This window comes from Equus asinus, chromosome 24 (genome assembly GCF_041296235.1).
Source record: "Equus asinus isolate D_3611 breed Donkey chromosome 24, EquAss-T2T_v2, whole genome shotgun sequence".
Lineage (NCBI taxonomy): Eukaryota > Metazoa > Chordata > Mammalia > Perissodactyla > Equidae > Equus > Equus asinus.
Window position 1 is genome coordinate 42,649,679 of NC_091813.1, and position 15,026 is coordinate 42,664,704.

The 15,026-nt window shown below is 40.2% G+C and overlaps 1 protein-coding gene across 2 annotated transcripts in view; it reads right to left on the reverse strand.

Annotated features, from left to right (window-relative positions):
* Positions 1-15,026, reverse strand: part of RTN4IP1 (reticulon 4 interacting protein 1) — a 50,230-nt gene that overhangs the window by 31,247 nt on the left and 3,957 nt on the right. For both annotated transcript variants that reach the window (XM_014860826.3, XM_070496589.1), the window contains exons 2-5: positions 13,033-13,184; positions 12,184-12,252; positions 11,160-11,284; positions 69-117 (exon numbers count right to left, since the gene is read on the reverse strand). In XM_014860826.3, coding sequence (XP_014716312.1) covers positions 69-117; positions 11,160-11,284; positions 12,184-12,252; positions 13,033-13,184 — 395 coding nt within the window. The remainder of the gene's footprint in view (positions 1-68; positions 118-11,159; positions 11,285-12,183; positions 12,253-13,032; positions 13,185-15,026) is intronic.

A 15,026-nucleotide genomic window follows, 5' to 3' on the forward strand; every position in this document is an offset into this window, starting at 1 on the left:
AAAATGTGAATATATAGATTAATGAAAATAAGAATCTTCCTAGTCACAAGATAAAGAAATCGTCTTACCTGTATAGCAAAAGTACCAACTCCACCTGAAGCGCCCAAGATTAAAACACTGCAATGCAAAAGAAACTGCAATTAATGAAACTGTTAAGCCAATATAACTAGATAAATAGGCAAGATGTCTTCTGCATGTAACTGGCTCAAAGATAAACATCCCCAAAGCAAATAAAGTCATTCAGCTTCCCAAGATTCTATTACACAAGGATTTTTATTTTAGGTTCACCAAGAAGCTATAAATGCTTAAAGTTAGACATTCTATGAACTCTTTACCAAGAATACCAAATACCAAAAATACCAATAATTTGTATTTTTAAAAGTAGCTCAGATGGTTCTTGGTAGCATCTGCCTTACAATTTTTCTAGGCTAAAATTACCATAGCTCTCTCTATAGGAAGCAGCTCTGGGATTCTTTTCAGTGTGTTAGATTCAGTTGCTCTCTAAGAAAAATCACATTCCTGACCACATTCCTGCCAAAGTGGAATAAAGAATCTTCTGTTCAGACATGTCCCCGCGTCAAGCTCATCAACTTTCACAAATGGAAATCAACCTTATGCTCAATTTGGCTTGGCTCAAAGCCGATGAATCCACCCCATCAGCACAAACACGCTCTGCTCCAGGTTTCCGCCGTTTGCTCACTCCAGCCCTCCTGCCACTCCAGGCCAAGGTGAGCAGCCTGGAGTTTAGGGATGGGGGTGACAGGGTGAACTCTCCGAAATTATGTATCAACTGAAATAATATGCAGAATTTGGTGTGATTATGCATATGTGCATCAGGGAGGAGAGGGATCCAGACCTATCGAGTTCCCAAAGAGGTGCGTGACCCAAAAGAGAATGACTAGTCAAGAATCACTGCTCTGCACACACTTACATCTTATTCTTGAATTAAGCCAGAGCACCAGCGAACCAGTTTCCTTGGACTGCAGAGTTTCAGGGCCCCTGAAAACTGTTTGTACTAAACTGCACTTTGCTGTAATGCTACTGATCTAGGCTGAGGGACATTATACAAAGGGACTGTTTGATATTTGATACTACATTAGCTAAGGAAACATGTTGAGAGAATTCTTTATGAGAATTCTCTTGGAGTGCCCACAGAAAAACATTTTTCTGAAGACTACATGGTGGGAGTAGCTGTGCTTACATTTATCTGTCACTGCAAACTGTGTAACTGCTGGTTGTGGGTCCCTCTTTGACTTGTCTGCTAGAATGTGCAGAGAATTTTATCACTTATCTCTAAGAAGTACACCAGATCTTGGAACATGCACTCTGTCTACAATCTTACCCTAGTTTCATTTTATTTTTTTCTCTTACTCAAATCACAGAAGGCTGTGTGTCGCCCTTTAGATCTTAAAAGTTTTTAGTAAAATTTCTGAGCCAACAGTTCCCTTTGAAATTAATACCATTAAATGTAATTAAAACAAGTCTCCTTGTAAATTATGTTCCTTCTAGAAGAGTCACTTCCAATTTCAAAGAATTATAAATTGTGAAGAATAAAAGAAACTTCAAAGATGAACTCCTGCAAAATCCTTCCATTCACACATTTAATAGCTCTAGTACTTCCTAAATGGGGAAAAAAAGACACTAAAACTGCCTCACAGATACATCCAAAAATTAATTCATCCATGGAATATTTTACCCTCTAACTTTGGCCCACTCTTATAGAAATTTAACTAGTCAAACTCTCATTTAAGTCCTTCATAATCTAATCTTTATCTCAACTCTGACTTCCTCTAACTATTTCCTGAATGGAACTCTCCGCCTCAGCCACTGGGGTCCCCTCACTCTTACCCCCAAGCCCCATGCACGTTGGCCCATTCCTCAGACTCTCACATGCCTTCCCCACCTGCTAAGGTCTGCCTTCCCGTGAAGGCTCATGTCCCAGTTTTCCTGCACTACACCCTGAGACAGCCCCGAAACTGATATCCTTTCACGTATTTGGCATCTGTCACCTTGTTAACTTTCATTCATATGCGTGCTTCCCAAGCTATTCTGCGAGGCTTCAAGGACAGAGGCCTCATTTTATGCCCAGCACTGGGTATACTACCCTGGATGCAGCAGATGCCTGATGAATGTTTCTTGACTTTAAAAATCATCTAAATGAGCATCATATCCCACAATTAAGGCAATAATTGCTACTACCCCAAATGAGGGAATCACCTGGCTATTTGCAAGACGGCATTAAAGTTTCCTCTAGTACAGAAAAGCTTGAAATTAATTTCTAATCCTCTCCCTGAGAATCCTGGATTACAAGGATACCCAATGTAACAGCTGCTTAAGGCTCCAACTGTCAGACACAACTCCGACCTCATTACTGTCAGTTCACTGCTTCCCCACAACTCTTGAGCCAAAGCAGCCTCATTTCTCCAGATGAAAAAGCAAAAAAGTGGTTCACAGCAGTGCTTGGCAGAAGAGGGAGTGGCTGTGCAACAGCTGCTTCAGTTCCTGAGGTTGCCACTTGGTGGCATCCCCCGGTGCAAAACAGGTGAGGAGCACGCCCAGGGAAGGGCTAGCCGCCCTTAGCTGCTCAGAAGCCCTGGGGACGCGGCGTTCTCTGGTCCTCTAAACTCCACGTTTTGTGCAGGTTCAACCAGGGCCCGTACTTCTCTTCAAACAAAGAAAGTCCCAAAAAGGGACAGCAGGCAAAATAAATGTCAAGCCAGCAATAAATCAGATGGTCCTCTATGGTTTGAAGTCCTGGGGCTGAACTCACTGTTCTTGTTGTACTCTTCAAAGCCCTTTCAATACAGAGGAAAATACTGCTGTTGCTACCCCCGGTGGCCTTCACTTAAGCGCTACACAGCGGGAATACTTTCCACCCAGCTTGCTATAATGGCCACACTGTATTTCAATCCTCGCTGAAGTAGAAGCCTGTTTATTATGGTGAAGAACGGTGTGCTGTATTGCTTATTGGTTTATGCAGAGCAAATGCCCAGGAAATGCTCTATTTGCAAAAAGCACTATAATACAAAATTGCCAACATTTTTAGTCACATTACTCTCTTACTTCCTAAGTCCACATATAGAGCTTTCCTGGTCAGTGGGAATTGCACTGTGGCAAATATAAAAGAGATTAGGGGAAGTATGAATAATTATTACACTGCTTATGCATCCTTAAACCCTAAAATCTAATTTCCTCTATCATTTCTGCCCAATCTCTGAATTCTCCCCAAACATACATCAAGGTACTAAAGCAATGCTGGCTTCCTTTCCGTGACTGGGTCACTTTTTATTTAGCACTTGGGCACCTAAGTTCCCTAAAAACACACTTCCCAGGATTAGTCTTATGAGGCAAGGCATCAACACGCTAACTGCATTATAGATAAAAAACAGATGACACATATGACAAAACAGCAGGAGGTCCAGAAGTAGGAAGTCATCTTTCAAATGTCAATATTCCAGCTTAGCCCCAGAAACCTCTGAATGCCAGGGCTGGGTATCTAGAGACCCAGGTTCTAGTCCCAGCTCTCTCACTAACTGAATCTCTAGGCCTCAGATTCATCACCTGTGAAACGATGATCACAGAGGTGTACTCTAGGAGCCAATGAAAAGGAAAGAATTGGCATTTTCAATCTAATTTAAGCTTATATTTAGTTTCTCCACCTTTCTAACATACAAGTATATGACCTTCATGATTCCCCCCAGACCACATACTTGTGGGGGAAAAAGCAACATCACAAGAGTAAAGTGCCCTTTATTATTTTTTTATATTTATTTATTAAGTCCTGAGGGCTCAGAAACAAAGATGATTTAAATATAGCTAAATCCTCCATCAGTAAAAACAAATGGTCTTTAAAAAACAAGGATGAGGCTGAAAATGTATAATCTCATTTTTCAGTTTCACATACTACTTTTAAATCTGGGGGAAAAAATGAGTGAAAAATAGCGAAGTATATAATAATATGTTAAGCTTACTCCCCAAAGTGAGTGAGATACTTAATCTGAATACTAGTCATACGCCCATAACCACATTTCGGTCAACAATGGACTGCACATATGATGGTGGTCCCACAAGATTAGTGCCATACAGCGTAGGTAAGTGGTAGGCTATATCATCCAGATTTGTGTAAGTACGCTCTATGATGTTTGCACAATGATGAAATTGCCTAATGACACATTTCTCAGAAAGTATCCCTGTCATTAAGCAACACATACCTGTAAGTGGAATAGAGCTACAAAACAAATCAACCAGACATCACCAAGACAGCCTGGATTTGTGTGTCCCCTTCTTCTAAGGCTCTATACTGCTTAGACATTCCCCAATTTACAGAAGAGTTCATGTGTAAATTAGCTGCTTGGAACTTAACACATTTTCCCATGAAAACAAAGCTATTTATACATCTTGGCAAGGTGCCCAGGGTAGCCATTTAAAAAGGTTTAGTTAACCCATAATAGACCATGAACCTCATAAATGTATAACAATGGTTCTGTGGGAAATGTATTCAGAATTTCAATCCAGGGTACTGGGAACACATCTCCCCAAATGGGATAAGCAGTGAGAACTGTCCCAAGTCACTGGTTCCTTCAATCTGGTGCAGAACAGAGGGAAGGAAGGATGACAGAGGGAAGGATCATTTACGATGGAAACAATAGGATGGGTGAGAGAGAGAAGTAGCGTGGCCAGAGAAAGATTTACCATGGAGCTGATGGGATTCAGGACATGCTACCCCAAAATATGGCACACTGGCATACAGAATATCTTAAGCTGAAGGATTTGAGAAACGGCACGTGCAAGAAGGACTCTGACCTTCTCCCCTGAAGCTGGTCATAAGAACCACGTGTGAGACGTGTCCTCCCTATACTTGGAGAAAAGGAGCATCCTTATTTCCAAGAGGGAGGGACAGAGAGAGGAATCAGAATGAATAGGCATTGTTAAGTTTCTCCACTTTACTACACTTAGCTCATACCTTTTGTCCTCTCACATTTTTTTACAGCTCTCCACTCTTCACCAATCACAGCACAAAAAAGCTCAGGTTTAACCACTTCTTCAGGTCTTCATTTCCTTATGAAGGCTCCTACGTCACATAAACCTTGTAATAAATAAATTTGTGTGATTTTCTCTTAATCATCTGTCTTCTGTTACAGGGGCTCCAGCTAAAAACTTAGAAGAGTAGAGGAAAAAGATATTTTTCCTCCCCTACAGAGCCAATGAAGCTTAAGCTTTGGGCCCTTGACTTACACAAGGCCCCAAGAAGAGCCCCAGCGATACCTTTGCGTGGACGTATGTTTTTGTAAAATTTGCAAAAGTAAAATATGCTAATGAAGGGTAGCAGAATACGCCAACCCAAAATATACCACTCTGGCATAAGGATTATTTTGAGCTGAAGGCAACTGAGAAGAAGTAGATACAAGAAAGCTCTCCACACTCCTCCTATTTGCCCCTTGAAAGCAGGACATAAATTTACAAAGGTGTCCCTCCTCCATTCTCTACTAGGAAGGACAAAAGTTAATCTCTGGAGATAACTTTCTGACCCCTATAAATGGAGAAGGCACCAACTTAAATCTGCCTAACAAACTTCACTTTTGCTTTTCCTAGTAACCTGTTCACCACTGACCTTCCCAGCAAGCTTCTCTCTTTGGCTGATGATGGTATTTTCACCTGAATTCTAAGCCACCTCTTTGAGTTACTCATTTTTCCCTGGGTATCGCCTATGTATACCTGAGGTATACATGTTAATAAACTTTAGTTTGTTTTTCTCGTTAGTCTGTCATTTATTACAGCGGTCTCGGCAGAGAACTCAGAAGGGTAGAGGGAAAATGATTTTTCCTCCCCTACTAACCCCATCAGTTGAAGTTGCTGTCTCTTTCCACTCCTACACTCCCTCCATTATGTGTCCCCTCTTGTCAGGTGATACTAGACTTGGCTGAAGGGAAGGTGATTTGGAAATCCATTTGCTTTGGGTTTAGTGGGAAATACTGATGTGGTTCACGGTAATTTCTGAGTAAAGTAAAGTTATTACAGCCTGTCCCCATTGAAGAATGCCTTCCAGGCATATTCCTACTTCCCACTAAGTCGACAAAACAAGGCATCACGATATTTAGTTATGATAAAACTGAGTATCATGTTACCTGGCACTGGAGTAACGAAGAAGAGTAACGAAGAAGAAACATGGTTAAACAAGGTTTGAGATGTACAGAACCAGAAGCTGGCCTATGGAAAATTCTTCCAATTAAAAGACATGTAAAAACTTACAATACTCCACTAATAAAGTTAATTCATATATCAGGACCCACAAAATGGAGGCTGCCCCAGTGGCCCAGCCACGTTACAAATCTAAACCTAAGTCAGCCCATACTTACCGGAAATGCCTCCCTGTCACGTAAACCTAACACCAGTCACAATCCAGCTCAGCTGTAGCTAGCTTACCTGACCCGAGGAAACAGGACCTGCCAGCCTTAGGAGGAAATTCCAGTCTCCTAGCCAATCATGTCTTAGTTCTATGTGTCTCTTCTAACGCTCTATAAAACTTGCTCATGCAAATCCCTTGGGAAGAGCACCCCACTGCTTGTTAGGCACTGGACTCCCCCAGTCCACCGATGGTTTGCCCCTAAATAAAGGACAGACTGGTGACTAAATTGTATTATTTTTATTTGACACCACTGTTGGGAAAATATCAACAACAAACTAGTTAATGAGGGTTGTCAATTAAAACGTAAAAGTATTTTAGGCTTATTCACTGCACAAGAAAGCTTGAAATGCCTTGAAATCTTGCAGTTTATATATTAAAGAAACTAGGAAGACATTTTTCCAAATTTGACAACAATCCTAAATTTTACTTGACATGAACAATAATGAGTCGTACAGCGGAAGGGGAGGGAGCAGGGTTGGGAAACAATATCAGGTTTTGGCTTAAGGGAAATCACAGTTCACTGATGTTAGGAACATAGAGGAAGAGTCAGGGTGGTAGTCAGTTAAGTCTTGTTTTGCATAAGTTGAGTTTCAGATATGAGGGGACATCTAACTGGAACTCAGTGGAGAGGCTGGGGTTAGAAACAGAGATCTGCAAGTTACCAAAACACAAACAGAAGCTGGGAGTAGATGGGATAACCCTGGGAGCAGAGAGGAGTGGATGATGGAGTGGGACACTGGGAAAACAGTAACAGTGAAAGGGCTGGAGGAAGAAGGGGAGCCTTTAAAAGTGATAAGAACTGGTCTAAAAGGCAAGGAGAACACTAAAGAGTCTAGTGTTCCTGAAACCATGGGAAAAGTGAGTATTAAGGAAGTGGTGAATAGTGCCAGACATCTCAGAGAGGTAAATCATAACGAGAACTGAAAAGTATCATTGGGTTGGTAACTCAGTCAACTATGACCCAATGAGAACAGCTGCAGCTGAATGGCGAGGCTGGAAGCTAGATCACGGTGCACCAAAGAGTAAATGTCTTCTAAACTTCACAAGAACAGTTACCCTGGTCACCTAGAAAACTAATCTGTAAAACACAAATTGCCAGCAAAGAGTTTTCCACCAGTTCCTTTAACTGAGCCCTCCTGGAGCTCCCTGGAAAACAGGCCCAAGAGTAAAGGGAAGATTTATTTGCATCACACTGGCCAGGCCACAGCCTCCTCCCTCCCTGTTCTCTTCTTCTCAAGCCCAGGATTTCTCCAAGCAAGTACACTGCAAGGGTTTGTTTCTCCTTCCCCTTACCCCTCTAACCCTACCACCTAGTCAAGCACAAATGAAAATCCAAGTCCACAGGGGTGGTGGGTGGTGGGATGAAGAGCAGGCAGGTGAAGGAATCTGGAAGAAGGAAGCTGTTATAATTACTGATATAAAGTATATGTGTATGGGGGGGAGGGGGAATCCAATGTTTGTAAATTTGAGCCTGTCTAATTCTATAAACAGAATTAATCAGATACCTAATTTACACTTACATGACAAAAGTTTACCGTCATAAAGCCTAATCTCAAAAAACAAACAGTGGAAAGCATTCCTAAATTCATTGAGTTAAGTTTCAAGTATACACAACTTAAAAGTGAAATTTATTTTGTGGAGGAGGAATGCTTCAACTTCTAACACTTTCTAATACTTCTGTCAAACAGAGGGAAGTACAACTTTCCACAAGAGACGAATTTCAGGCAGAGCATGAAATATTCGAGTTGCACCATGACACTACCAATAAATATAACCACCAGACTGGACTGTTTTTTAAAAGTATCTGGTGTAACCACTTTTCAAAAAACTTCTATTCATCTTGAGGGCCCTAAGTTATCTATGTGTTCCTACTGAATAAATCATAAAGAAACTATGGATGGGCTGATAACAAGGAAATCATTTCATCTGACATTTTCTAGTGATACTGCAGTGTGAGCAAAAATGACATCGTATCACACCAATATTAAATTATCCCCTTGGTTCACTGATGCTCAGTTGTTGCAGAAATATAATTATATAACAAAGAAGGAAAAGGTAAATACACCAAACCCTTAGAACACTTTGTCTTAATTTCAAAAAGCTGTTTGTTATAAAGAAATCCTGTAAAATCTTCCAAGGTGCTATGGGTGTTTTTGTCATCATCAGTTTTGCTTTTTTCAAATTAATTGGTTAGAAAAACAGCCTATTAGTTCTTTATAACAAACGCTGACTCGCTTTGTGCAGAATAAAGAGTGCCTCAATGCCAACAGCTAACAGAAAAAGAATAATTATTGCCTAGAGAAGCCAAAATATACTCCACCAATCACAATAAACAGTCAAATTGAAAAAAGCCACTTTGGACCCTGAAACCTCTGGTTTACGTATAATAAAATCCCACTATACTAGTAATTTCTTCATGTAACAGTATTTTTTACAGTATTTTAAAGTGCTCACATCTCTCCCGCGATTCTCACAGTAACGAGTTGAAGAGATAGGCCATTACTACACCCACGTGTAGTAATTTCAGTAAACTTAGATTTCTCAGAGCACCAGGGGCCAAGATCTCACTGCCACTCAGAACAAAGGCATCCCAAAGGTCACCACACACATGGGAACTCGGCAGAAGTCCACAATGTATGCTGGTGAAGCTCCTGACAATGGACTGCGCTCTAGTGTGGGTAACATGCAGCTGAATCAATGAACAGATGCAACTCAATATAATATATAAATCAACTTTAGAAGGTATCAAATTTTCCACTTCCCAAAGCTCCCCTAACAACTCATACTGTCCTACACTCAGGACCTTGGACTTATCTGCAAAGAGACCAAAAATAGCATGCCTGTGGTCACCTGATTAGTTCGTAGCAGAGTGGAGAGTAGGGCCAGGGCTCTAGTTCCCCAGTTCCAAGCCATTATTGCTTCAGCAGAGGGTAACACAGTACCGAAGAACGACCCACGAAGCCAACAATTAACTGGGGCACAGCCCTGTGTAGCTGAGAAGAGACAGCTAAATCTGTTTCTAAACTGTTTTCTACACAATACTAAAAAAAAGTATACCTGGAGAGCCCTGAACGGGCAAAAGGAATGAGAGCTCTCTAACTGTAATGCACATACAGTCATGCAGGCATAGAAAGTCTACTGTTTTTAAGGAAAAACAAAACCAAACAAAGATCAATGCCATTGCAGAGCCTACAATAATAAATGTCTAAAAGTCCTGAACGAGATTTTTGCAAGGTTATTAACTAAGACAAACCATTAGAAAAATCTATGTGGTCAAACCAATTTAATTTAAACGAAGTGTTTGACCGAAATAGCAACATCAAGAAAGATAAGCCCAAAAAGCTTAAAAAATAAACAGGGTTGACCCTAAGAATAAATATTTGCCCTGAATTCTACGATAAAGGGTAGCACTTCATTAGATGAGTAGCCTTCACACTGCTTTCAGAAATACAGCTATTAAGCTCTCATTAAATTCACTGCTCTCTATAACCCAACATATTAAATGTAAAGTACAATGTTCCACGACAACAGGAATATAGAATGACACAGACTTTATTTTACCTGCACAATCCTTAGTAATCAAAAAACTAAGTTATTTTAATTTATTAAAATTTGACCTATAGCTCTCTCCTTCATCACAATCATGAAATGGTTCTTAGTACCTAGCTTTCTCACCAAAAAATAAAAGCATCGGTTTTCTCTATGATGCCAACTTTCTTAAATACAAAGAATAAATCTCATGGCAAATAATAGTAGACACCATTTATTGAGTGCCTCACGTGTCACAACCTGTGCAACTAGTTTTTATGCATTATCTCATCTAACCCTTAAAACAAAAGTCACAAAAGAGAAGTGACTGTGTGAGCCACCCAGCTAGAAAGCAACAGAATCTGGATATGAACTCAAGCACATCTAAGACATTTTTACTCACTGTCTTATTGCAAATTCAACCAATCAAACAGTCCAGGCCCTGAAGCACCAGAATTGATCTAAAGGCTATCAAGCACTGAGCCTAAGAGAATTCAAGAATCTTCAACAGTGTTTTGCAGTCCCTTTATCTCTGGTTTTCAGAGAAATATGAAAGTGCGAGAGCAACTCCGAGGCAAGGTAGGAAAAATACCTGCACGTTGACATCATTCTCTAGAAACTGTATGGGGTCCATTCTTAACCTTTTCAGGAATCTGATAAAAGCTATGGATTTGATAAAAAGCTATGGATCGGGGCTGACCCCGTGGCCGAGTGGTTAAGTTCGCGCGCTCCGCTGCAGGCGGCCCAGTGTTTCGTTGGTTCGAATCCTGGGCGCGGACATGGCCCTGCTCGTCAAACCACGCTGAGGCAGCGTCCCACATGCCACAACTAGAAGGACCCACAACGAATAATATTACAACTATGTACTGGGGGGCTTTGGGGAGAAAAAGGAAAAAAATAAAATCTTTAAAAAAAAAAAAAAGCTATGGTTAAAAGCTTTGTATGTGAAGAGATTCACATGCAAAATTTTGCATTATTTTAGAAGGTTCAGACTCCTAAAGTCCATCTACACATTTCAATTTTAAAATTCCCATTTGATTGGACTAAGAATCAACAGAATGAGGTTAAGGAAGTGCAAACTGACACAAATAAGAGTTCTTTGGAAATTGTTTTAAATATTAGCACAACTCTACTCATGTCAATGATCCTAGTTTTAATGCTTCAGACAAATCTACTACAAAGACCTCATAGAAGAAGAGTTTTAGATGCCACCACTGATACTTACCGTTTTCCTGTGCAATTCTTATCATTCAGGCCGCCAACCTTGTTTATGGCAGACCAGGCTGTGAGAGCCACATATGGCAAAGAGGCAGCTTGAGTATGAGTGAGAGATCTGGGCTTGTGAGAGACCTAGATTTAAAGACAACAGTCAAAAATAAGCAATGACTTGCAAACCTTTGAACACAATTAAGTACATTTTCCTTCATAGGAATCCAACTATTTTCTGAGAGAAGTCTTGAACATTCTGCCAGGTTCAGTGTTTACTGCATACCCTACTCCAAGATGATCCCTAAGGAGTATTCTCCAAATGAGTCACCCTGCCTCGCAGAGGTTCAGGAATGCTTTATGGGCTACATTGTCAGATACAGCTGCTTATGCTTCATAAAAAGACCACATGCGACATCCCCATTAGTCCTGACTATACCCAGAAATAAATCCAAATAAACCTTGAGCCCTCATAAACACATTCTAATTTGTTTTTGAGATCAGCTGTTTCCTTTATTCCCATTTACTGGAAGGTAATCTTTCCAGGCTTTTTCTAATCTCAGTAATACCCTATTTTCCCTTCCTGCCCTCCCTTCTATAGCCAATTTCCTCAATGTTAACCCCTTCCTCTCTATTCAAATTGTCAAGCCTCCTGACTGCATTTGATTAGACTCCTGTTTTTAAAGTTATTTGAAGCAGCTTGATACTTCATGCTTCTGTTTATGATTAATCGGTATGCTCCATTTGGTATATTTGGTTTCAACTACTTATACTGGGTAAAACCAAGAAACACATCAGGGCTTCCAGAACTCACTCCAAGTCCTGGCTCCACAAGACAAAGAGAACTGCTCTGGCGGGCAGTGTCATTAAATGACATCAAACACTTTTTTAATCTTTCAAAAATTCCTACTCTCTATCAAAACTACCATAAAACTACCATAAAACATGAACCCCATCTGAAAAATAACCAATTATTTAAGAGATCTTGGACAGTCTTTGTTTATACTTTCCAAGGGCATTTCAGCACAGAATTGGCAAGTTACCTCATTCCCACTGACTACAACAAACTCCGAGAGCGTGCCTTGTTTCCAGGGAGGAACCGCAGCCCAGACCTGAAACACACACACACACAATTTCATTAGAAACAGATCTTTTTTAACCAAAGCCAAGCATGAGGGTGTTCCCCAGTACATACCTCACTCTGTGAAAAAAGCACCAGTCATCAATACGCCAAGCAAAAGAGTTATTTACACATGATATAAATGTATCACTTAGTATGATTCTGGATTTATCAAGTCAAACCACACTAGAAGCAGATGCCAGTAAATCCTGCTGTATTTAGTGACTACCTAGAGTATCAGAAAGAGGACAGCCACTTGGGGCTTGAATCCCAGCTCCACCACTCAAGAGCTGTGGGACCTCTTTATAGCCTGGCTTCCTCATCTGTAAACTGGGCCTAACTGCACTTACTTCATGGGGATTAAACGAGTTATTTCATGGAAAGCAACTACAACAGTGTTAGCTATTATTATAAGCTCACTTTAATTTCTTGGCATAAAAGTTCAAAGTGACAAGTGACAGCTGATTACACCAAACTTTAGCTATTTTAAAACCCTCTAACCCATAAAGAAGAAATTGTCGTTTAAAGACTCTTTCAAGAAAAAATAAAAAAGTACCAATCATACACATTTTAAAGTCTTGCAATTCTTAAGCACTAGACTTAGAAAGCTCCAGTACAGTCATGCTATTTTGACAGAACCAAGAAAACGAAGGTCCTAGCCAAAGCTCAGTATATTTGCTGAAAATAAGAAAAAGGTCAATGACATGGAATATACTTCCAAAAGAATGAAATTTGCATATTTAGAAAGGAATAGAGGCATTCTCTGACTCACCTCATCTCCAGGCTTGAAGTACCTCACATCAAGTCCACATTCCATCACCACACCAGAGACATCCCGACCCAGAGTCAGGGGAAACTCTTCTCCTTTGGTTCTAATATGTAAAGGATCACGTTTCATATTTAAAGCTGTAGCTCCATAACCACCTATAAAATACAATTTATGGGTTGGTTCCTCCAAAAGAACGGGATAACTTAAAAATCTACTATAGGGTTATAGGTCAGGTACCATTCTAGATCCTCAGAACATAGATTATAAAGTAATCGACCTTAGAATTTTTTACCACGACACAGGAAAGCATAAAAACAATGAGTGCTGTTTCTTTCAAAGAAAATTACTTGGAAAGTTATAATCACTTGTTAAACTAAAGCTACTATTGTTCAAAATGTTTTTGAAATTCCCATTTTGAAACTGTCTCCAGAACTTTCAGTATTTTGTTTTATACAGTTTTACTTTGTTCTTTGAAGATGGTTTCTTTATTAATTTATTAATTCGTGAACTTTTTATACAACGAAGTTGTTTGGTGCCAAGTCTGGTGAAGAAGATAAATGCTAAAGCTGTTTGAAGTTAATAAATAAATAAGGCACAGATATGGTGTCTGACGTTGACACTGGTCTATGAGTAATGGTCCCCACCTCCCAAAAAATGTTTCTAGAACATCTTTGGATCAAGTGCATAGATTCCCGAGTGGAAGAGAACCACCTGGCTGCATCTGTTCCGATATGTATAATAAAGCAGTTAACTTGATTTAACCTATCTTTTTATTTTTAAGAATATTTACATAAATATCAGCTAAGTAGAGCTGAAAATACTCTTCTGATCATAGTATTTTCGTTCAAATAAATTGGCTACTCTATCTACAACAATCCAAAATAGTTTATTCCACAGCTTTAACACATAAAATGGCTTTTCTAATACACAAAAGTATCTGTTATAGTCTCTTCTGCTTGACATCTTTCTGGGAGAACATTTCTGCTATTCAAGATAAGTACCCTTCAAGATAAGCTTACCTTCCCAGGTCATGTACCACAATTTATGCTTCGGAATCACTAAACCACTCTGTAAGTCTCCTCTTTCCCCCACCCACTCTCAGGGACAGTACAACATTAGATCTTAATGATGAGGAGAAACCAGCAGAGGAGCCTGAGAAGGCTTGGCCAGTGAAGAGGTGTCTAGAGAGTCAAGGGAAGGGGTTGTTTAAAAAAATCAAATGCTGTTGACAGGGAAGACAGTTCTTCAAATAAGATCAAAAGCTGACAACAGCCTTTCAAAACAAAAACCAACCCAAAACAAAAGACTGGACCCAACAACACAGAGGTCTTTGGTGACCTTGACAGGAGCACTCACTGTGGCATAGGGTGACAGGATGGGAAGTGAGAACATCCAACTCTTTCCAATAGTTCTGCTATACAGGGGAAGAGAGAAATGGCACAGTGGCTGGAGGGGAGCAACAGAGATGGAGAGAGGATCTTTTAGTGTATTTTTCCTCTCTTTAAGATGGGAGAAATAAAGGGCAAGTTCGTATGCTAATAGGAATGCTTCAGTAGAAAGCAGAAGACTGAAGATGCAGAAGAGAACTGCTGAAACAATGCTCCTGAGGAGGCTCAAGGGGATGGAATCTAGAATTCAGGTGGAGGGCTGGCCTTAGATGGGAGCAATGACAGCTAATCCACACAGCAGGAGGGAAGATGGAGGATACAGGGAGAGATGCTGACAGGTGGGTAGCTTGAAGCAGTTGTTTTTCTAATAAAAAATCAAGACACAGGGGAGAAAGTGTTTGAGACTGAGATAGTTCCAGAAAATCTAAGCTGATGACCATCATGCCAACATTACCCAGTTACCATCTTGCTGGTTAGAGTACACTCCATCAGGGAAAAACACAACTTCACATGTAACACTCATAAAAGTCACATGTTTTACTTTTCCTGTCTTACATTCCTCTTCTACCACTAAAACACAATGAAATAATCATTCACTGAAATTCCTAT